At 40.7% G+C, this 24,768-nt stretch overlaps 1 protein-coding gene across 3 annotated transcripts in view; it reads left to right on the top strand.

Annotated features, from left to right (window-relative positions):
* The window catches only part of Bulli (regulator of MON1-CCZ1 complex protein bulli), a 441,067-nt gene that overhangs the window by 378,914 nt on the left and 37,385 nt on the right, over positions 1 to 24,768 (top strand). For all 3 annotated transcript variants that reach the window (XM_067104768.1, XM_067104769.1, XM_067104770.1), the window contains exon 13: positions 14,509 to 14,663. In XM_067104768.1, coding sequence (XP_066960869.1) covers positions 14,509 to 14,663 — 155 coding nt within the window. The remainder of the gene's footprint in view (positions 1 to 14,508; positions 14,664 to 24,768) is intronic.

Raw genomic sequence — 24,768 nt, 5'->3', positions numbered from 1 at the left:
ATGTGCGCTAGGGCTGTGGTATTGTTCGCATGTACATTATAGTCTTGTTGTGTACCTGCGTCGTGAAGTGTTGCAGACCTCTATGGATTGCCTTCAACTCTCTCACGTTGATATGAAGCCCTTTCTCCTCCGAAGACCACCTCCCCGAGACTTCCAGGTTCCCGAGGAGCGCTCCCCAACCTAGGTCCGACACGTCAGAAAAGAAGTCTAGGCCGGGGCTCACCGGAACAAGGGACTGCGGACCTCCACCACCACAGATCCTCCTTTCTTTCCGGGGTTATCGGAAAGACATGACGGCCTTGATGCGCCTTCCGATCCCAGCAAGCTCTTAAATAGAACTGGAGAGGTCTCATGTGGAGTCTTCCCAGTTTTACGAATTGCCCCAGAGAAGCCATCGTCCCCAAGAGACTCATCCACCGGGTGGCAGAGCAAGAATGAAGCGAGAGAAGAGGTCTACCTTCCTCAAACAGTCTTCTACTTTCTTGAGTGACAGAGAAGCCCAAAACCCCAGTCTATCAGAACTTCCAAATAAAGAATCTTCTGAGTGGGAATCATTTGTGATTTCTTGAAGTTCATTAGTAGTCCTAATTCCTGGGTTAAAAGAAGCCTTCTGTAAGTCCTCCATGCAGCGTTTCTTCGTGGGCGAACAAATTAGCTAATCATCCAGATATAGTGCGATACTCACTCCCGCTAAATATGACCAACCCACCAAAGTAGCCAACACTCGAGTGAAAACTTGTGGGGCCGTCAAGAGACCAAAACAGTGCTTGAAACTGATAGATCTGTCTCTTGAAAATGAATCGTAGGTATTTCCTTGTGTCCGGGTGAATTGGAATATGGAAATAAGCGTCTTGCATGTCCAGGGAGATCATCCAATCTCCCTGACGGATGGAAGCAAGAACTGAGTGGATGGTTACCATGTTGAATTTTGTTTTTTCTACAGAGACGTTCAAAGCACCTACGTCGAACACCGGTCTCCAACCCCCTGAAGCCTTGGGCACTACAAAAAGGCAATTGTAAAATCCTTTTGAGTCTGCCTTTTTTACTACTTCTATTCCTTCTTTGCTTAGAAGAGAGGACACTTCCTTTGATAGGGCCGAATACCTCTCCGATCCAGTGGAGTAAGCCGTCAATATGATGGGAGTGTTGGTCAGTGGTGGATTCTCCCTGAAGGGGATAGAGTATCCCTCCTTTGAAACTTTTATCACCCACTGATCCGCTCCTCTTTTGCTCCATCTCTCCCAGAAGAGACGAAGCCTGGCCCCTACCGGAGCATGAAGGACTAAATTCTCACTTGCGAGAGGATGATTTGGAAGAAGATTTATTGATCGCTCGGGGAGCAAATCTAACTGATCCTTGGCACCTGGAGTGCAGTCTTTGATTTCCTCCACGAAACAGCTTTGGTTGCTCGAGAGGAGATGAAGGGTTAACTGAGAAGGCAGACCAGTCCCTCTGGCGCTTCGTCAGTTGGGTCAACAAATCTTACGTTGATTTCTGGTGTAGACTCTCTGCAATCTCACTTATGGTGGGCTGTGGAAACAAATGTTGCTTATCCAGAGGGGAAAAAAGGAGAGCCGATTTCTGTGGGGCCATAACGCCCTTCGATGTGAATGAGACCCAAAGTTCGTGCTGCTTAAGCACGCCCATTGCATAAAGGGCAGCTAATTCCCGTGAACCATCTCTAACGGCTTTATCTGCGCAGGAGAGAAAATTAAACAGGTCTGAGACTTCATCACACACACAAAAAAAGCTGGATCTTGAAGCTTCTTGGCAACTGCTCCCAAACACCAGTCAAGAAAACTCAACACCCTGAAGAACTTGAGCAAACTCTTCAACAGATGATCCATGCTGAAAAGAACGTCTTTGCCGAAGCAAGAGCTGACCTACGCCCCGAGTCAATGAGTGCAGAAAAGTCGCCCTGGGAGGAGGCAGCCACTCCCAGGGAAGGAGCTTCTCCCATTGTGTACGACAAGTACCGCATACATGTCAGACGAGAGGGAGGAACACTAAAACAGGCTTTCCCTTGATCCCTCTTCTCAGAAAGCCAGTTCTCTACTAGGCGAAGAGCTCTCTTCGATGAAGAAGAGAGAACCATTTTAGGAAGTCTTGTTGAATTCATGGGCTGATTGCTCATCAAGAAAGATGAAGCTGGAGAGGAAGGAGAGGCCAGAGTGAAAAATTCCGGGAACTGCTGCAGAAGGAACTTGAGGAGTGTTGCATATGGCATAGAAGACTAGTCACACTCCCCTTCTTCATCTTCAGAAGAGATTGGAGACATAATTGGGTCTAATTCAGGAGCTGTCTGTGCTGCAGGTTTCTGTAAAAGATGAAGGATATTATCCATTTTACGTTGCAAAAGCTCAAGAGCTGGGTCCAATGCAGGAGAAAAATTATCAGAAGCTGCAGGGCACTTGGGGTCTTGAGGGGGGGCTCAAGCACTTAGGGGAAGATTGGAAGCTTCAGGGCGCTCCGACAAAAAAGAGGGTCCGACCACCTCAGGGCACCTGACTGCGGCAGGGCGCTTGGCTGCATCAGGGCACTTGGCTGCATCAGGGCGCTTGGCCGCATCAGGGCGCATGGCTGGTACAGGGCACTTGTCTGCTTCATGGCGCTCATCAAAGCACTCCGCCAATATGGGACCCTCAGAGGGAACAGGGCACTTACGTGAAATCTTTACCCAAGAAATGTCTCTTAAGAGGGCAAGATTCATCAGGGAAGTGACGAAGACAGTTCTTAGGAGGCGAGGACTCCTCAGAACTTGATGAAAGCCAATGCACTTCCAAGACGCCTTTCCAGCGGCTGTCTCTAGCTGCAACCTGGGATGCAACAGGCTGGACTGAGGGGATGACTGCCTGTGGGTAGACCCCACCGACCTCCCTTGGGCTACCGGTATGCCTCCTCCCAGGTAGCGGGGAGTATGGCAGGGACCGATGCCTAGGAGAATCAGCGGGACAAGCAGCCGCCTCCTCAACTGACACTTCACCTTTAGCACTGTTTTCAAACTTGTCCGTTAGGACATGCACTGATGTCCCTAATTGGGCCACTGTACTCACTACCAGATTTAAATGTTGCTTAAACTTGTTCTCAATGCTGGCGAAGAGATCGGGTTTGGAAGTGATGGAGCCAGGAGGATGAGTAGGTGGTTTAGGAGAATTAATTGATGCAGGTGGGGAATGGTTAACAGTTGGAGGATTAACAGACATGTCAGCCTTATGTGATCTAGGAGTTAAAGCCTGACTAGCTAATTTCCCGCTGGCTTTAGCGGCTCTTTTCCTCTTCCTATCTATTTCTAACTTAGCTAAATGAGAATTTAGAGTTTTCCATTTCTGTTCCCCCCAATCCCTGCACTCGTCACATGTCAAATTAATAGAGCAAACTTGTCCTCTACAGCCTGAACACAAGGTTTGAGAATCATAAGTCAATTTTGTCATTTGGGTATTGCAGCCTTTACTGCAATACCAGAAACTAGAACTACTAGTGTCAGACATATCCTAACTAGTTGAAAAGTCAAAATGGTGAAAAGTCAAATCCAAAAGAGTCACTATGTGAAAAAAATGCTGAAAAGGCTACAAAAATACTTCACCAAGGAAGGAAATTAGGAATAAAAAAAATCTAAACTGCTGTAACAACACCAGGTGTTGACACTACAGGTGGCAGAAACAAATTGTTGTGTTGGTGATGTTCCTCTTTCGTACCCCGAAAGTGGGCGGGGCATAGTCACCTACACAAACCAAAAGAAGCGCTACCGTGGAATTTAGAATTCTAACTGCTGTTTGAGTAGAAACTCTTAGCTAAGTAATTACTGGGTAAGTTACTTATATAAATCTTTCATTTACTGCAATGTACTGGAACTTTAGTTAAATATGTTAATTTCATATAGAAGCATATATTTTAAAGAATGTATGTGTTAGTTAGGATGCAAGTGAAATTTATGTGGGTTTTAATTGCATTTAAAAGCATGTCAGTTTGATTCTTTTATGTATGATATTCTTTGCTGTAGTCTGTTTGTTTGAGAGACTCCAGATTTGCTGAGTTGATTAAGATTATGTAAAGTTTGACTTCTTGTGTGTGTGTGTGCTTGGACATTCAAGAGATGGGGATGATCATATAAGTGACAGCCTGGTTGGTGAAGATAGAGAAGACAAGAAAAGATAAGAGCAAGGCCAGGTAAGTCTCAAGTCTCCAGTTTTATTGTTTGCTTCAAGGGAGGAGCTGTTCAAAGAAAAATTCCTGACTACCCCTACTAATGCATGATTGGCCAAAAGTTGTTACTTCCTTGGTTACCATGTTGCCCAAGTGTTGCAAATAAATTTTATTAGTTTATACATTGTATTTTAGTCACATCAGTTGTAAAGCCATTGGGTACTGATCTTGCTGAACATTTCTTATACAATGTGTTACAAAATGGGTGACTATCAGGATATTTTAAGCGTTAATGCTTTAGTATGATTTTAATGTGTTAGACTGAAGTTTATTTTAGCTTGGCAGTGACAGAGATAGGAAAGCATGTGGAGCTGGTAAGGTTGATGGGTTTGGAAGGCCCAGAATTAATGTATTTTGTGAAGCAGCAAAAGAAGAGTGAAAGGCAGAGAGCATAGCTTGAAAAACAGTTCAAGGCAGAAATTGGTAGTGGATCTCCAGAAGGACAAAGGAGTGGCACCAACACCCCTGTATTCACTGCAAAGCCCAAGTTATCCAGATTCAGTTAGAAGCATGATAACACAAGACATTTTCATCAAAAGATTTTAAAGGTTTGAGAAGAGCCGAGGCTGGTTTATGGATGCATGGCCTATTTGTCTAAGTCCATTACAAACAGGTAAAAGTCAGCAAGGTCTTTCTGGTATGCCTTGTGCTAAAACCTTGGACTATGATAGCCTGAAAAGAGCACTCTTGAAGAGGTATCAGATGATTGAAGAAAGTATTCCAAAAGGTGGAGTGAAATGGATGAATTCAGAGAAGTTGGATGATTTAGCTGACTTGCTCATCAGAGAACAGTTTGTCAGCACTTAGTCAATTGAGAAGGTTCTATGCCTCAGGAAAAGAGTACCAAGAAACCTTGGTGAGATTGTAAAGCCAGCTGATCAGTACTTGAAGTTCATGGGTTAAGCTTAATGGAAGGCCAGAAGCCACTGAAGAAGTCTAGTGGGAGTATCCATAAACCAAGGTAGGTGCTTTGTGTATCCCAAGCCAGGACACTAAGCCAAAAACTGTTTGTTACGAATAAGGACAAGGAGAAGTTCAAGCAGAAGGCAGCCAGTGCTACAGTAGTGAAAGAACCAAGGTGAGGTGACCGCTATTTCGATTTGTGAAGATGTCAGTATAGCCCAGTGGAAGACTATGTTGAGGATGGTAAACTGAAGTTGGGAGATGGAGCTTAACTACCTGTTGTGTTAGGATCATGCAGATGTGACGAACAGGGGAAGAGGCACCGTAATTTCCAGGTTAGTAAAGGTTATATAAATAAGAAGGTAACAGTGCAGTGAGATACAGGCTGTGCAAGTGCAGCTACATGTAGAAGTTTGGTAGTTGATGACCAAATGACCAGTAAGAAATGGGTCTGTGCACTCCTTGATAATACTGTAGTACTCTCAGGTAACCAGTTGCAAAGATTTATTTGGACAATCCTTACTATGTAGGAGAATTACATGCTATGTGCTGCTTGGCAACCCCTTTTATGACCTTATTCTTGGAAATATTCCAAATGTAAAGAACCACAAAGAAATAGTTAAAGTGGGGGTGGAGATGGCAGAGAAAGATGTAGGGATAGATGACCAAAAGAACAAGTCAGAGGAAAGTGATTTAGAGTTGAATCTGGTTAAGGCTGGTAGCAAGACAGCGTTGGTTGTGACCAGAGCCTACCTAAAAGAAGCTGAGCAGAAGGCGCCTTGTCTAGCCAAGCAATAGGTGACAGCTGAGACTGATGCAGAATACAGGACCAAGGGTGAAGGAACTTCCAAGCTAAAGGCTATTAATGGCTTTCTATATAATTTTTTCCCGGGCAAGGTGACGGGGTATATTGTACTCAAGTGATGAAGGTGGCTCATGAGTCCATTGTGAGTAGTCATCTAGGGACTAAGAAGACTGTCAACTACTTAACCAGCAGTTTCCATTTCCTTTGGCAAGGGGTGATTGTGGACATTACCAGATTTTGCAGGGCCTGCAACATTTTCCAGAAGACTGCACCAAGGGGCTGTATCAGCAAAGGAAAGGAAAAATGTCATTGATGAGGAATGATTCAAGAGGTTAGCAGTAGCCCTGATTGGACTTGTGCCACCAGCATCAGAGAGCCACAACAGGCACATACTGACATTTGTGGACTTTGCTGAGATATGCAGAGGCAATGGAAGTTTTTCAGATGAAGTGAACGCTTAGCAGGGGCACTACTCGAAGTTTTCAGTTGTGTTAGGGTTCCCCTAGAAAAGGCCATGTTTTCACTTGCTTATGCCAATAGGAACCTCAAGAACAATGAGTGCAGCCACTGAATAATTGGAAAGGAATGCCTAGCAATAATATTTGCAGTTGAAAGATTCCATTTTTACTTGCATGGGGTAGATTTTGTGATAAAAACAGACCACAAACCACTTGCTTAAACCCAAAGATACGAGACAAAGCCCAAGGATCATGAGGTGGGTCATAGCACTGGAGCTACAAGTTTTGAATGGAGAGGGGTGCAAATTACCTTCACAGATGAAATAAAAAAAAGCAATGACGAGGTCAAATTATGAAGTATGTGATGGAGATTTTGTTTCTTTTGTGCAGTTTCCCCTAGTACACTGTTCTGTGTTTCAGTTTTGAGAATAGATGAAATCTTTCATCTACTCTAGTGATCTGGAACTTAGTTAAATATGGTACTCTCATATAAAAGTTTAATTTTTAAGAATGTCTCTTTTCATTAAGATAGTGAAATTTTAGTATATTTTACGCACTGTATGTTTACATGAATATCAAGATTATTTTCGTAGAGGTTTTACTCAATGTATTTGATCAAGATAATTCCTAGTTTGCTAAGATTACGTGTGTGTGTGTGTCTGAACATTCAAGAGCTGGGGATGATTATATAAGTAGCAGCCTGTGATTGGTGAAGCTAGAGAAGACAGTTATAGATGAGATTAAGGTAGGGCAAGTCTCAATTCTTCAGTTATTGCCTGTAAACAGAAAGAATGCAGTGCTTGTTCAACACAAACTTTTTAGTGTTTGCAGTTGTACAAATGCCAAAAGTTATTGTTGTAAATAAGTTTTAAAATTTTTTTAGGTATTTTGTGTTAATCATACCAGGTATAAAGCTGTTTACCACTGCTCTTAAAGAATCTTACCTCACACATTGTATGACAGTATCACCATTTCTAATTGAACTCGTGTTCATTCTGACACTGATATATGAACAACCTATTCCCCTATGTAAACGGAACAATCATTACAAGCACAGTCAGCACCAGAAGAATTTGTACAGACTGACTCAGCCCCCATCTGTACCAAGTCTTAAAAGGTTTGTTGGTTATCCTGTACATACCAAATCACTAAACATTGCTTAAAATGTCATTACTATCTGAGGATAATGAGTAAAATGTTTTTCTTGTTTCAAAATGGCATTTTATAATAAACCAAGAGGGGTTACCTAATCTTCATTAAAGACAATTTTGCAGACTTTAGAATAATAAGGATAGAATAGAGCTTTATTTTGTAGTCGTGATAAGAAAAGAAATGAACACATGTAGCCTATTACTGTGTAGGTTTTGTAAAAATATCGGATAAAATATTGCCACTGTCACGTATAATCAATACTGTACATTTTAAAAACTCCGTTTTGTCATCAGATTCCCACTCACATGTGAAGTTAATTGATGAATGTATTTGTATTCATCTAGGTGCATATTGTATATTGTACACAACTAGCAAATGTTGTCCATTTTTCAATTGTGTGTACTCAAGGTATTTGCACACTATTATTCATTATTGTTCTAACATTCACCTAATTCTTGCTGTGGCCAACATACACTTCTTTAACAAGCCTAGTGTGAGGTTTGTGCTTTCAGTCCATTCCAAGTTCCTTGTGAGGTCGTCTAGGATGACAGGTATTACTTCCACATCAACTTGCTCGTCTCTATGTTTCCATCTGTAGATCTTGGTACTTCTATCTTTTCTTTTCCTGTGTCCTCAACTCTTGTGTTCCATGGTATGGCTACATCTGAGAGATATTTTCTCAGTTTCCTTATTTACCAGGATTAGGTCTGGTTTTCGTCAAATCTTAGTCCCAGAGTATCTTGATTTTTGTGTTGTCCTGCACTTTTTTGCGTATCCGGTTGTACCATGTCTGCACATGGTAGGCTATTTTCTTTGTAGATCTTTCAGTGCAAGGTCTTGGTGATGTAATGTCTTCTCTTGTATTAATTTTTAGCTTATACTGGGCATTCACTTAGGATTTGGTTGATGGTCTCTACATGCTGTTCACATATGTAGCGCATGGGTGATGTTGATATTTGGCCACCTATAAGTAGTATGGAAAATTGTTAGATAATGAAGATTTACAAATATGCTGCACATCACTCATGAGCCAACTTGAATAGCTTAAAGTATATAGCAATTCCATAAGAAGTAACTGATAGCATATCCTAACTGGTGTTTTGTAATAAGCATTCAGTTTAAAATATTGTTACTTATTATTAAATTTTGGAGATACATCTTCAAAATGAATTACTTCAAAAACTCCTTACTGTTAGCCCAGTACTCAAACAACATAAAAACAATAAACGTTTTTATGTTTCCTTTTCAATACATATAATATTTTCTATATGGAAAAAATATTTTTGATAGAAAGAGGCAAAGGCAAGCAAACACACAGTAAGTTTGTAGTTTACTGCAGGAGATGCGTAAATGTACATATTCAGTCATGCACAGACTGAAAAATATATTGCATGAAGTTTAGTACTGTACTACATTGAATAAATGTCATTGCAGAGAGAGAAAGATGGGGGCAGTAAGTACGCAGTGTTTTGTAATGTGATGCTTGTGCATGTATAGACACAGACTAATTAATTAACTACATTACTTACAACACAACAATGCAGCAAATAGATGTCAATAAAAATCTTGAGTCTTACTGAATAATGTACAGTGGACCCCTGCCTATTCACAGTTCCGAATTCACGGCTTTCTCTGTGGAACATATATACACATTATTCACGGAAAATTTGCCTATCGCAGTATTATTATATTATAGAGAAATATTCACAGATTACTGTATTCTCATATCAATTTCGTGACTAAATGCACTCTCTGTTAAAGCTATTAAAACATTCAGGTATTAGCATTTTTAGAGGGTTTTTTGGTTATAAGCATTTTAGAGGGGTTTTAAGTATTTTTGTATTTGAGCTATTTGTTGGGTTGTAGTGGTATACATCCCCCACAAATACTGAGGTTCAACTGTACTGTGGTTTTGTCTGATCTAATCTTCAAGATAACAAGATACAAACAAACAGTGCATTAAATACAAAACATTAACCTCAAATCTTAGAATTTCAGGCCAATTGCTGCACGATGAAACAAATAAGCATGGCACAATCACTTGTTTTAAAAAAATAATGTAAGGAACTTTTCATACGTTTGATTAACAATGATTCCCATTCAATAGTACGTACACAAGTGCTATGTTCATTGCTTGCAGAATGAACATGAATAATGTGATTAGTTTTTGCAAAATACTCTTTCATTTTACCATAATTATTGCTTTTCAAATAAGCTTAATACTTTCAATAGTATGATTGCCTATTCTGAAATACATATATCTCAAAATTTCTGAGCATGTGATCATGAGATGAACAAAACAAGTAACCATGTCAATTTTAAGAAAAAATTTGTTAAAGTGTAAATTTAGCAGTACACTGGATTGTTGAATTTGAACTTCAATGCCCATAATTTCCACCATGCACTAATTTTAGCTGAATCTCGGTTAAGAGGTTTAGTGGCAGCAGGTCTTTACAGTGTACAGTTTTTCTGTGGTTTGATTTGGTTCGCAAAATTCCTTTCCAAGTGAAAAGTGATGATGACATCATTGAAATGGAGGAGTACTAGGTTTTGTTGACAAAGTTATTAAATAACATGAGATGTATGGTGGTTGCCATTTTGAAGTCTTAATTGTAAGTAATAAGTAATTTGAGCCTGAGGGAAATTCTGAATAGTTGCAGATGAAAGACAATTTCTATACTTGATATATTAGTCTAGGTAGCTTTGAGTAAACAAGATAATAGGACACTAAAAACAGCAGCAAAGTCACAAGAAATATTATTGTGAAAGAAGCAATGGGAATACACAATGTGGTTATGCTGAAACAATCAGAGTTCTTTAAAACAATGGTATAAATGATAATTATCCTTTATCAGGGCCTACTATTATAAGTAATTAAAAGTGAAGATCACTGAGACAGTATATGGAGATGTTTTCTTTCAAGTTTATGGCAGTTATATGTTAATGCAACTGTTGATACTGGTGTTAATATTTACCTGAAATAATAGAGATGCTTTGATACTTTGTATCCTGGGTGGGGCCGATAGTAAGTGGCAATCTCTGTGCCGGGATCACTGATGTGTGGGGGTAGTGGTTTGTCTAATGCATGGTGTGAGGCGAGGAGTGAGGGTGATATGTTTGTAGGCTATACTAGGCTAGGTAGGTTTCAACGAGTTGACGAGTTCTTCCTTCCTTAATTTACTAATCCACCTGATAACATAAATAAGTATACAATTCCATAGGGAAAAGAAAGTTGGAACTTGAGGTTGATAAGTCGAATTGAGAGTTACCAAGTAAAGGTAGAGGAAGAGGCCTGTGGAAAGAACGCAGCAATTAGTAGGCTATATTAGCATAGCGTACTTCACGGGAATGTTCACAAAATAGTTAAGTACATTATTGGTATCTTGATCATAAATCAACATATACATTGTCAAGGATAATCATAATAAGTTGGCCTAGGAAATAATTGAACAGTATTTCAATGATCAAAAGCAACACACATGAGGTAGGCTAGGCAGCTCTTTACAACACTGAAGTCAGTGGCGTTCCTGAGGGGAGGGCTGTTTGAAATTGCCCCCTGGGCCCCAAAGTGCAGGGGGGGGGGCCCAAAATGCAAAATTTAACCATTGCTGCTATGACAGGACCAGCTAAATCCAGTGGCCCCAAAATGGTCAAGGGCCCCATTTATATTTGGACCCAAAAGTTTGGGGCCCACTAAAGGGCCTCAATTTCCAATTTTGTGTACAAAAATGTTGTGTAAAAGAAATAGGGCTCTCCAGGACCCCCATCCCAATCATAGACCCCATTATAGACCTCATACAGATCGGAGGAGGGTGGGTAATGTTGATTGGGGTAAGGGCAGGGCCGATCTAAGGCAATTGATTACTGCTCTGAGGACCCCCATAATGGCCCCATTTGCCCAGATAATACACATTCAAATGATTCAATGAATTTGGCCTTCTGGAAATGAAGGAGAGATTTCAGAGACTGGAGACCATGTAGAGCACTTTGGATTCCTTCTTCAATCAGAGTTACTTTCAAAATCTATGGACGAGGAAACGCTTCAAAAACACAGTGCAGACTTTGCCTCCTTTTATGACGGTGTCCAGCCAATCTCTCTGTTCAATGATATAATAGATGCACGTGTAATGTTTTTCAATAGAGAAATACCAAGGCTACCAGTGGATTTCTTGAAAAAATCAATAGTTATGGAAAAGATGCTTGCCCCAATCTTGCAGCAGCAATCAGAATTTTACTTACCATGACAACATCTATTGCTTCTTGTGAAAGATCCTTCTCAGAGCTGAAGCTAGTGAAGATCTATTTAAGCAACACGATGAGCCAAGACAGGCTTAGTAGTTTAGTATTAATGTCAGTGGAATCAGAAATGCTGGATAAAATTGATATGAGTGATATAATTGAGGAGTTTGCTGCCAAGAAGGCACATCGAAAATTGTAGGACAATAGGAGCAAGTGAGCAACTTGAAAAGTGTTAAGTGTAGGCCCTACCTACTAATAAGTGTACTAACATCAACAAGAATACCAATGCTTTTGTTTTGTTTATAATCTCGGAGTGGTCTGTGGTCCTTCCTCTCCCTTCCAGCAATATTAAATTAACTTCGTAACTTCACTTTACTCTGTTCTACCTTCCCCTTCACTCTGTTCTGTTTTCCCTTCACTCTGTTCTACCTTTCCTTTACTATTCTAACATCTGCCTCCATTTACTCTGTTCTACCTCCCTTCACTCTGTTCTACCTCCCTTCACTCTGTTCTTCCTCCCATCATTCTGTTCTACCTCCCTTTGAACCCTTTCACTATGTTTTACCTTCCCTTCACTCTGTTCTACCTCCCTTTACTCTGTTCCAAGTCCCTTCACTCTGTTTGACCTCCCCTCACTCTGTCCTACCTCCCTTTCACTATGTTCTACCTTCTCTTCTGCCTTCCCCTCACTCTGTTCTACTTCCCTCACTGTTTCAACTTCTTTTTACTCTGTTCTACTGCCCCAAACTTTGTTCTACCTCCATTCACTCTGTTCTAACTCCCTTCACTCTGATCTACCTCCTTCACGTAATGGAGTCCCTTCCAGCAATACTGATTCATTTTACACCCTCCACATCATATCGCCGTCAGAGTACATAACTGTTATCCTCATTTTTACCATTTATCATTATGTTTAACTGGATTAATTGGATCTTCAATTATTCAATGTACACAAAGTTTTAAGAAATGAAATTTCTGAAATTCGTATTGACAAGTGCCTTTAAAATGATCCTACAATTGCTCATAATCTAAAAATTTCCCTGGGGGTGGCTTACAGTGCCCCAACTGCTTTGGCTCGCTTCACTCGCCTCCCACCCCATAAGAGGGGCCCCAAATGGGACTGTGCCCCTTGGGCCCCAAAATGTCTAGGAATGCCCCTGACTGAAGTATTGTCGTATTCCAATGATATAAACAGTTCTGAATATAATAATACATTGCTGATATGTATACTTATATAATTGACTCAGCCAAGACTCCAGTAATACGGGATGGCACTACAAAAGACTGATTAAGGAGGTTTATTCTCAGCTGGTAACCTCAGCCATGTTTTTTGATTTTCCTACTTATGTTCCACCCATGCTATCCAATTAGCTGGGAGATAATTTCATAGCAGTTTACTTTATAACACAACGCCAATGAAACATATCTATAGGTTAACAGTATGCATTATATGTACTATAATAGTGAATGCACTTTGGGGAAAATAAGGACGTAACCTACAGATTTATACAATGATACATTTGGTTGTACAGTAACTGCAACATATAGAATACACTGACTCATGTTACAGCACAACACAATATAAAGGTTTTAATGTAAAGAATAACTCCTGAATCGTTTATAGCATTTCAAGGCATTATTCTCATATACAAATAAACATAAGGAGACATATTTGGCTTTTACATGATTTTATAATTGCTTATTCTCATATACAAATAAACATAAGGAGACATATTTGGCTATTACATGATTTTATAATTGCTTATTCTCATATACAAATAAACATAAGGAGACATATTTGGCTATTACATGATTTTATAATTGCTATTACATGATTATACATTACACAAGTACTGTGTGGGATTGGATATTTTATAATCATGCAACACCTCCTCTGTTTGTTGATTGGTAAGCTGACATTGTAAGACGAGTAAGATATTAACATATGAAAAATATATTGATATATAGTAATATAGAAAACAGGAGCATCTAAAGCTTAACATACAATAAGGAATCATATTCTGTTACATGAGGTGGAGCTAAGAAAATCATGTAGACATGTGAATAACATCTGACATACTGTACTACCTGTACATATGGTAATACTTAGAAATGATCATATTCAAAATACAAGACTTCTCATGCTGAGGAGTTACATATGATCTATTGTGCTAGCATAACTTTCCCATTAAAGACTACTGATACAGTTAGTAAGCTGTTTTGTAGTCAGGTTATCACATCATGTAAAAGTATTTTTAGAGAGAATCGCTTGCTATGAGCAAGAGTACTAAAGGTCTCTGACATACAGACATGTTATATGCTCAGTCATTTGACAGAAATAGGAGCGCTTGTGTATGTGTTGGGTTTTATAAATTATTTTATTTTAAATTACATTTTTAAAACAATTTTTTTATTTATCTCAGTCTTTTAAGTTCTTAAACAATATTTCTCCATATGCCTATCACCTTTTTTAAACATTTTATTTGCAGAGTCAGTTATTGATACTTTTTTTTGCTCCACTTCTCTGAAATGTCACAAGCTGCAAGTGAGGATGTACTTATGTCAAGTAGTTCATGAGTGAGGTGAAGGTCTTTACCTTGCAATTTTTTAGTGATGCAAGAGGCCAGTTTCAGATTGCCACAATTATATTTTCCTACTTTTTCAGGTTATAAATTACTAATAATGGGATGTGTATACAGTGCATTTGGTAACGGAGAACAATATCTTAGGCTTAATCCTATTACACAGGTATGCACGAAGTGTTGGACTAGCAGAGTCAGTTTCAGCCCGTAAATTTCTTGAGGCAGCCATGGTATGTGGTGATCATCAAGTTTTCTTTTCAACGTTTACATTTTTTGTTTTGCGTAACACAAGGCTTCGTGGAAGTGCAGCATTTGCCAAAGGTAAGTATTGTCTTCAGAAGATCTTTATTATGCCTTTAAATGACAGGGGTGATGAACTAGTGATTTTGATGTGTCATTGCTAGTTTTTCAGAGATGCCAGGTTTAATTTGTGCTTTTGGATATTTCATTGTAAATCCAAAATGTTACATTTTATATAAGTAATTTACCAAGTAATTACATAGCTATTAGCTTCATTTATTCGCAGCAGCGTAAATTCAAATTTCGCGTTAGTGACACCGATATTCTGTGTAGGTGACTAGTCTCTCCCCCTAACAAGAGAGTTAGGAATGGCTTAGCAGATAATCCTCAGTCTTTTTCTGTGACATCTAGTGTCAACATTGGGTGTCGGCAGCAGCTTTTCCTTTTTTTGCCCATTATTTAACCAGACTTTGGTGTTCAAACTGAAAGTTGAACCAGTATTTGTTTGCTACTGACTGATTTTATTGATAATGAATACTGCTACAGTAGTGAATTTAAAATCTTTGATTTAACTCACCTTTATGATGAGGAATGTAATAATGTTGTAAAGTCCCTGCTCAACGCGTTCTCTGTAGTGAACATCCTGTTTTCTGCGGTGCTTTCACATTCGACCTGGGGTCGACCGAACACATATTATTACCATAATTGTAAATTGTATATTTTATTGTCTTTTCAAATGATCATGCATTATGTACATGTAACGGAGTATTTTTGTAACACATCAGACATTATTAATCATTATGTTTTCTGTATGAACCTGTCCTATTTTTGTAGAGAAATAGTTTGACCTCAGGTTACCTGTAAATCTTTGTACCCACAGTCTCTGCAAAGTAGGCAGACATCCGCGCGCCGCTTTATAAGTGGATCGTTTCATCAATAAACTAGCAGTACTTGTCTTCCTGCTCATTATTTTGCACCTCTCTCACAATGTAAAGTGTTGCTGAGTAATGTGATAAAGTAAACTTTACATTCACTACCATCTTTATCAAGTAGCGTAATGAAATGTAAACATTGTGTTTGCTACAGGACTGATATTTTTGGTAATGATACTCTTTATCTCTGTATGTCTCAAATAATGTTTGTTAGGAGTTGAGATTTGTATGTATGATGGTACTCTGTGCTTAAAGGAATTAATTAAACATCTTATTACACTTTCCTTTGAAGAGAACTGAAAAAGTGTAAGGGCAGAATGTAGTAAGAAATTTTTCTTTTTTTTTTTTTTTTGGTTGCGCTGGGCTTTACAAAGAAGTGACTTTTTGACAGCCGAGGATCAGCTCCGAACACCCAGGAGCACTCACCAGCTCCCGGTTTCTTAGCTTACGAGCTACTAGTTCACTTGACGCCCAGTTGCCTGGCCCCATTTACACCTGGGAGCACCCAGTGCCTGGCACCAGCTCCTGATCGTATGGTGCCTACTCTCCCTGCATCCAGTTTTTTCTCTCCTGATACTAGCTCTCTAATTTTTTTTTTCTTGCTCCCACGCCTGGTTCCCTCGCTTCCTTCCCAAGCCATTGCCAGTCTTGTTTCTGGGTTAACAGAAGTTAACCTTGTAATAGTGAAGTGTTGTGCAGTGGAGGAGATGTGTACTCGTTCCCCGATGCTCCTAGACAGAAAGTCCCTGTCAAACTCCCCTAAACCTGGGAGAAGGCATACTGGAAGTCAAGGGAGGTCAGGGGTTACACATGGTTAGTCGCCCCCTCAGTCGAACCTATTGCCGGTCCTAGGTATGGACAGACAGCCACTGGAAAGGTGTTTTACTGGGTGTGTAGTGGAGGATGTGGCTATCTGGCCCTATCGGATCTCCTAAACCTGGTCCCTGTCAGACTCCCCTAAACCTGGGAGGAGGCATACTGTCGGTCCAAGGGAGTCCGAAGAGGTTTTGTCCACGGGTAGTTGCTCCCTCAGCCGAACCTGTTGCCATTTCCCAGGTATCGGTGGATAACCGCTAGAAAGGTGTACAAGTGGACCCTCACAACTTATCTTCCAGTGGATCAGACTCTAATGAGTCTAAAGGGAGCAGCTGGTGTTTACAGGATTCTTCCAGAACATTGAAAAGGCTCGTGATGGAGGATCAGGCTCCCTTGATCCATCATAAGTGCCATAGGGACCAGGAGCCCTCATGTAGTTTTTGGGACGATGCAGAGCTCCCAGTGGAAACCGAGCTTCCAGTGGCTCCCAAGCACCCAATGGCCTCTAAACGCCAAGTGGATCCAAGATGTCCAGAGGGAACAGATCGTCTCATGGGATCAAAGCTCCCAGTGGGATACAAGCATCCAGAGGGATGTGATGGATCCAAGTGTCCAGTGGGATGTGATGGCTCCAAGTGTCCAGTGGGATCTGATGGATCTAAGTGCCCAGAGGGATCCGAGGAATCCAAGTGTGTAGTGGGATCCAAGGGATCCGAGCATCAGCCTGCTGTGTCTGGTGCCAGTTCGTCTTTGGTTCAGCGCCGTAATTTTAAAAACACACTGTTGTCCTGTCTTGTGCGCCAGTTCTCATTGAACAGGGACCAAGTCTGCCTCCGGACAAGACTTCTGGGTCAGAGTTGAGGTGCTGAGGGAAGCTCCCTCTTTTGGCTATTTCCTAGTCATCCAAGCATCTGTCAATGTTGGAAACTTGGCTTTAATTTAAAAGGAGCAAGACAAGTGTCTTGTCTTCCCTCACTCTAGTGCCTTGTCGGATCTAGACTTTCTTGTCAAGATTGTTGGAAGTCCTGATTTTCTGGACTGATATGAGGAGCGCTGGCCAGAGTCCTCCTGTTGACTTTCAGTCACATCTTTCTGATTTTTGAGTTTTTCTGTCTGCCAAGAATCTCTGCTTTCAGATGGCCCGAGAGTTTTGCCCTCTTTCCCTGCTTCGTGCCCAGGACATTAGTAGTGAGCCTACTCAAGCTCTGGCACCCATGAGACGTTGGCCAGATTGGACAGACCTAATATGACTTTTACTGCGTCTTCCAATTTTCCTTCGGTTCCAAGGTTTTGAGCAAAGACTGAACGCCGTAAGGTTCTTAGCTCTTCACTCCGCTGAAGATTTACATGTGGACAGTTGCTGTTCTCTGCTTCCTATCAACAGTAAAAGCTACCTTCTCACAGTCATCTTGCAGTTTCATTCTTTGTTGAATGTCCTATCCTGTAAGGCGCCAATTCCCGTTTACCTGGACCCTTATCCAAGCTCCTGGCGCCACTTCCTAGTGCCTGGTGCATTTGTCCAAGTGCCCGGCACCTGCTATAGAGCACTTGCCATTATATCTTTAGTACTCGGCAGCCACCTCCATATGCCTGGTGTAAGCTCACGGGGCCCAGGTTCTTACGGTTATGCAATTTTTAAGCCATTTTAACTTTTCAGATTTTTTCTTTGCCTGTTCTGCATGTCTTTGTTCTGTATGAGGGTATCGTCGAGTCCATGCTAAGTGTTATCAAGTTCAGTTTTTGACAAATCTGTACGGGCTTCGACGTTTTCACTTGGCTGTCATAGTCTACAGAGTTGGCGGCTAGTTCGCACAATTGTCTGCAACTCTGCACGTCCTTCTGCTAGTTTGCTCTTGTGGCTGCGAGTCTGCATGATCATCAATACAAGGCATGCCTACAGTGGATAGAGGACGAATCAGACACAGCTTCTTCCTTCAATCTTCATGGCTATTGAATGGATTTTGGAGATGCAGGATGCACCCTTCCTTGTCCTTGTCAGATGTCGGCCTCCTAACAGCCTCCTAACAGCACAAGTTTTTCTGGAGTCCTTGTTCCTCTTGTATTTAAATACTTAGAGTTGTCTGAGCTTAGTATTTGGAAAGGAAGTACCTTCATCCGTGAACCTAGTCCTGGATTTCTTTTCAATGCTTTGGTTACGGGTTGGGGAGCCTTCTTAGGGAATCAGGGTTTTCCCTGGAAAGACGGATCCTTCACTTCCTGCTCATAGAGCTGGAAGTTTTCTTTACATAACTTCAATGCTTTTTGACCTTAGTGCACTCCTAGTCTATGGTAACCATTCAGACTAGACCACAGTTTTAATGTTTTATGTAAGCAAGACTCTACCCCATGTCTCCCCACCTCTATAGGGAGAGCCCTGTTTCCGTGGACAGATCAATCAGGTCTTCTAGTAACTTGATTGGTTCATAGAACTAAAGCCCTATCAGACATACTGAGGCATCTAGGATCTGTGGAATCTATGGGACAGACCCATCTTAGACCTGTTTGCCCCTTCAAGGAATCTTTGTTTTCCTCCTTTTGTGGTCCATACCATCCCTATAGCATTGGCAACAGACCTCATGCTATAGACAGATTCGTTGGACCACTTCTCTTCATGCCCTTCATCACAGTCAAGGAGGGGCTAACTCCAAGTTATGTTGTCCACTTAGCCCTATTCTGGCCCGTATCATGGTCCCTGAACCTGCTTGGTTGCAGGTGGACTCTACAGGATCCTCCCCCAGTGTTTTCTCGGACAACCTCACTTCAAGAAAGCTACCAAGGTAGTCGGATCTTTCCCCGACAGACTCCAGTCTGTCTGGAGGATTATCAATTGAAGATATTTTTTGGACATATTGCAGAGACCATTGCAAGACGAGGAAGTCAATCTTCTCTCGTTGTCTTCTGGACCTGGGGATCAACTTTCCAAAGCTAGTATCTCAGATCCTACGTCTCCTGAGAGACATTTTGTTCCTTTTGCAATTACCCCACTAAGGGGTATCAAACTGTGCATAGCTCTTGTAAGCTTGGAGACCTAGTTCGTTAGCATCCCTATCTTAAATTCCTTTGAAGTTCCTGACACGCCCAAGCAAGGAAGAAGGAGACGTGGTTTGCTCGTTTCTCCTAGGATTTTAGTCAGGGACAGGGACCCATCCAAGACCAGGATCTCTTTTCTATCGCCCTTAGGAATTTTACGGACATCCGTGTCTTCCAGGAGCGCCAGACAATGCCCAAGCTCATAGTTCATTTGCCCTGCTCTCCTGCCGCCAACAATAGCCTGGCACCAGCTTTGGCTATGATGTCAGCTTTTGCTCTGAGTGCCCAGTAGCACTCAGTAGCTCTGAAGAAGACTAAAGTTTTCTGTCCAGTTTGAATGTTCAGGTTCAAAGGCCATCCAGAACCTGTGGTGTAATGGCGGGAACTACTTTCTTCCTCTGATTAGAACTCCTGGCGGCAACTGCAACCGCTATGAAGGGTAAGGATACTTATACTGAAAAATCTCTCTCTCTCTCGCTAAAGGGTAGAATGTGAGAAATAAATAGATAGCTAGATAAATAGATACTTAGTTCATAGTGTTTTAAAAATGTAAAGGTACATCTTTGGAAGACAAAAAACAAATGTACCGTATATTTCTGTGTATAAGACGACCTTTAAAAAGTTCATAGTGCTTTAAAAATGTAAAGGTACATCTTTGGAAGACAAAAAACAAACGTACCGTATATTTCTGTGTATAAGACGACCTTTAAAAAATAAAATTCACCCCTAAAAATTGGGGGCCATCTTATACTACCATTCTAAAAATCAAACCTTGAATTCTAAGTGATGTTTATTAGTAGGCTAGCCTTGGGCTTTGGTGCGATAACCACTGACATACATGAAAAGATTCACATTATGAAATAAACTGCTGATAAAGGTAATAAAACCATTTTTACCTTATAAATTATTGGCATATCATAATAAATAGCCATTTCGAGGAATAATTCCATATCAATCAAATCAACTTTTATCTATGCAGGGCCAGCTGACAAAATGTAAATATTGAGTTATGGTTGCGCTCTCAGCAACCTTTTCTTTCTGTAACCTAGTGTAATTACGGTAGTAATAACATTTAGGATAATGTAATATTAATTTTTCATTAAAAATTCAGACTGTTTGTAACTGTTTAGAACAATTCAGTTATATGAACGATAATTATGTATGATAATTATCATACTTTATCATATTGTTGTCCGGAGTTCCTTATGATTGGCGATGAAATGTAAACAAAACAATGTTTTCCCTTTTATGTGACATCTGTAGGAAAAACATGCCATAGAATCGAGTTTGTTATTTAGTTTACCATATATACTCGTGCATCGTGCCACCACCAAATTTTCACCCATAAAAAATTATTTTATCATGTATCTCGTGTATCATGCGAGTTCCTTTTTTGAGAGACCAAATTACGATGGACTAACCTCTTTTACACCATGTCTTTATCCCATCTTCTAGTTAAATAAGTTAAAAAAGTAAAAGCGAATGATAAAAGTATTGTTAGTTACGTTATACTCATTTAGTAAATTAGTACAGTCATAAACAACTGAATGAGAACAACTGTTTTGCTCTGAACATGGTCTAGGCTGTGGCTATGAACAACCGAATTGGATAACAACAGCTGTTTTGCTTGCATTTACCCATGTACGATAGTAAACAGTTACTGTAGGTATGTTATAAATGGTGTGAAGTAGAATAGGACTGATATATATTTTACATTATACTCTTATTCGCTATGGAGAAAAGATCGCAAGGAAATATACTGCTAGATTTAAGCTGAAATTTGTAGCTAAAGCTGAGAAAACGAACAATGTTCAAGCGCTAATGACTATAAATTATCGTGCATCGACAACATGGATGAAACTTCTAAACTTCGATATGCCATCAAACTTGACTTTAAATAATATTGGAGAGAAAAGTATTTTTATCAAAACTACTGGGCTTGAAAGAACAAATTTTACTGTTGTTTTAACGTGTTGGGATGAAACCTTCCCCCATGGTTATCTTTAAACGTAAATTGAATTTCTGAGTGAGGCCCTGTGTCACCTGGTGAAATTCCTTAGTAGCACGAATTTCTAGCTATAAATATTGCTAAATATACCAGAGAAAAAAGCTATCAGGAATGCTGGGGTTACTACCCCCAGATCGAGCATCTATAATGAAAATAGATGTCGGTATGGGCAAGGGTGAGTGAGGTCATCACTACCACAGAACCACACTCTGAAGACATCCCAATGGCAAAACCCCCGGAAGAGCAGAGGGCCGACCCAACTCCCGCACTCACCCGCCCGCCAAACAGCGACCCCAGCGCCATCTGAACTCATTCCTTTCTAGCACGTGATCGCTGCGATCTATTTTGATTTTTGCTTGTGCTTTTCTTGGATTTTTCCCATTAATTCAGCATGGCATCGAGCAGCTTTACTGTTTCCAAGTTAACCCTTTAACGCCGAAGCCCTATTTACAAAAACGTCTCCCGTATGCCGGCGGCGTTCGGTGAGTTAGCGCCGAAGCGGAAAATAAGCTTTTTTTTTTAAAAATCACAGCATGCTTAGTTTTTAAGATTAAGAGTTCATTTTGGCTCATTTTTTTGTCATTGCCTGAAGTTTAGTATGCAACCATCAGAAATGAAAAAAATCATTATCATATATACATATTGGAATATATGACAGCAAAAAAAAAACATATAATTGTATACAAATCGCTGTAAGCAAAACGGTTAAAGCTAATGAGTTAATTTTTTTAGTGTATTGTACACTAAAATGATGATTTTGGTATATAACAAATTTTAAAATGATCAAAGCAACACAGAGAAAATATTATCACAAAATGATGCATGAATTGTAATATTCGGACGTAAAAAGGGATTTTGACAAAGGAAAATCTATTTCTGAGGAAGGTCCGTGTCACCGGTGAAATTCCATTACAGCACGAATTTCTAGGTATAATAATGCTAGATATACCAGAGAAAAAGAGCTTTCAGGAAAGCTGGGGTTACTACCCCAGTCGAGCGTCTTCTAGGAAGACGTCGGTATAAAGAAGGGTGAGTGAAATACCACTACCACGGAAAAATACTCGAAAGATCTATCCTTATCAAAACCCCGAACAGAGCGGTGAGCCGTTACAGCCCTACACTCAACACCCGCCAGGACGCGACACCAGCGCCACCTACTTCATTCCATGCTAGCACTAACCCCAGACTTGGCATGTGCAAGTAGGGGGGAGTACTAGGTGAGCCAGGGAGGGTCACCGGGTGACACGGGACCTTCCTCAGAAATAGATTTTTCCTTTGTCAAAATCCCTTTTCTGAGTCCAGTCCCGTGTCAGCCGGTGAAATAGTGATAGAGAATCATGCCAAGGCTGCAACTACAAGGAAAAAAGGGGGTAATCTGAAGAAAAGGCAAAAATTTTACGAAAATAATTTTAATCAAGTAATCTCTTCCATGTAGCAAGAATACTAAAACTAAGGTATACTAAATCTAAGGCACATCAAAAAACTTAATACTATGAAATAAGGAGGTCCCTGCACACGACGGGAAAAAACCCAAAAATCTTAAAATTACTTAAAGTTAGGTGAAACATGAAATGTGCACAAGATAAGCAAACACAACCTTAATACTATACACGTAAACTTAGGCTAAACACGTAAGAGACAAGATCAATGAAAATTAATATATACATATATCTGGGGTAATGGAGCCAAATAAAAACCGTCCAGTACCCCATAAGAAAAAACAATCATGGCATGTCAGATTACACTTTTCCATCAGTAGATACAAGATACATCAATATGAGGGGCCAGGCAGTGAGGCATAATCAACCAGGAGAATAAGCAGAGAAGTAAATGAGGCAGGCGGGCGGGGGAAAAGGAAAGGATAAGGAAATGATTAGTTAAGGTGGGGAGATGACACTTCCCACTGCTATTGTAGAATATTTCAGGGCTTGAGCGATTTTTAAATAGTGGCGTTTAAACACTAGAGGTGATTTCCAACCCGTATATTTAGATAACTCTGAGAAGTCCATATTATGAAAGTAATTAATAGAAGTAGCAACTGCTCGAATATCATGAACTTTAGGAACTGAATCTGGGTTGGCCTGTTTAATGAAATACAGAATTTGTTGTCTTATAGCGTTCAGTGAAAGAGTACCACCTTTCTCCCTGATAAAAAGAGGACCCGACTTACTCTGTGGAGTTCTTAAAAGGTAAGATTTAAGTGTATAAACTGGACATAAAGACTGGTCTTGAGGAAGGGGCACCACCTTCCAAGGAGACCACCTGTCCTGTGGGTCTTCGTTCTTAGCTAAAAATCTAGGGTCAGGGGAAAGGAGGACCTCTCCAGACGGGAGGAAGTTTACATAAATTATCACCTCTAGTGAGAGCCGACAGCTCTGAGATTCTAGCACCTGAAGCCAAGCTAATAAAAATAATGTCTTCCTTAACAGATCCTGATAAGAGCAATGAAAGTTATCCAACTCTGATGCTAACTTGAGGACGTCATTGAGAAACCACGTAACAGAATGTGGACGTGATACTGGTCTCAGATGAGCGCATGCTCTGGGGATGGATGAAAAATAGGAATCTGTAAGGTCGATTTTAAAGCCGTAAAGAAATACTTTCTTCAATGCCGACTTGACTGTGGTAATAGTGGCCGGAGCAAGGCCTTTTTCAAACAGTGATCTAAAGAAGGAAACTCCTAAATTAGTCGTCATGATTTTGGCTTCAGATGCTTTCAGGAAGGAGGCTAATTTTTTGATTGCTGAGTCATACTGTCTAAGAGTAGAATCTCTTTTATCTGATTCTAAAAACAGTGTTTTGACAGGGTCAATGTTCGCTCCTTTTGGGCTGCGAATTTTATAAAGTCCATAAAACTAGGGCATTCTGAATCCTTGAGGAAGCTGACACAGTCTTGGTTTGTACTGTCTGGGTCAGAATGGGCTTGGGAACCGAAGACTCCGTAATCCCAGTTCCTGAAGGAGAGGGAACCAATTGCTCTTCGGCCAGTAGGGGCTACTAGGGCTGGTTGACCCTTGAATGTCCTGAGTTTGTGTAATACTTTCAGCAGTAAATTTATTGGAGGAACAGATAAATCTTCTCCCAATTGTTCCAATCTACTGTCATTTGCGTCTGTGGCATAACGCCTGAGGGTCCAGGTTGGGGGCCACGTAACAGGGGAGCTTGAAGTTGCTCTCCGTTGCGAACAGATCCACTTGGAGGCCCGGAACCCGGCGGCAAATCCATTTGAAAGATTCCACATCCAGGGACCACTCCGTCTCCAACGGGGTAGTCCTGGACAGGGAATCCGCCACCACGTTCCGCACCCCCCGCTAGGTGGGTGGCTGACAGGTGCCAGCCGTGCTTGTTCGCCAGGGAGAAGATGGCAACCATTACTTGGTTTACTCGACCTGATTTGGAG

The sequence above is a fragment of the Macrobrachium rosenbergii genome, chromosome 6 (assembly GCF_040412425.1).
Source record: "Macrobrachium rosenbergii isolate ZJJX-2024 chromosome 6, ASM4041242v1, whole genome shotgun sequence".
Taxonomy (NCBI): Eukaryota; Metazoa; Arthropoda; class Malacostraca; order Decapoda; family Palaemonidae; genus Macrobrachium; species Macrobrachium rosenbergii.
The sequence above is the reverse complement of the archived record's forward strand: the minus strand, read 5'-3'. Positions and strand labels throughout refer to the sequence as shown.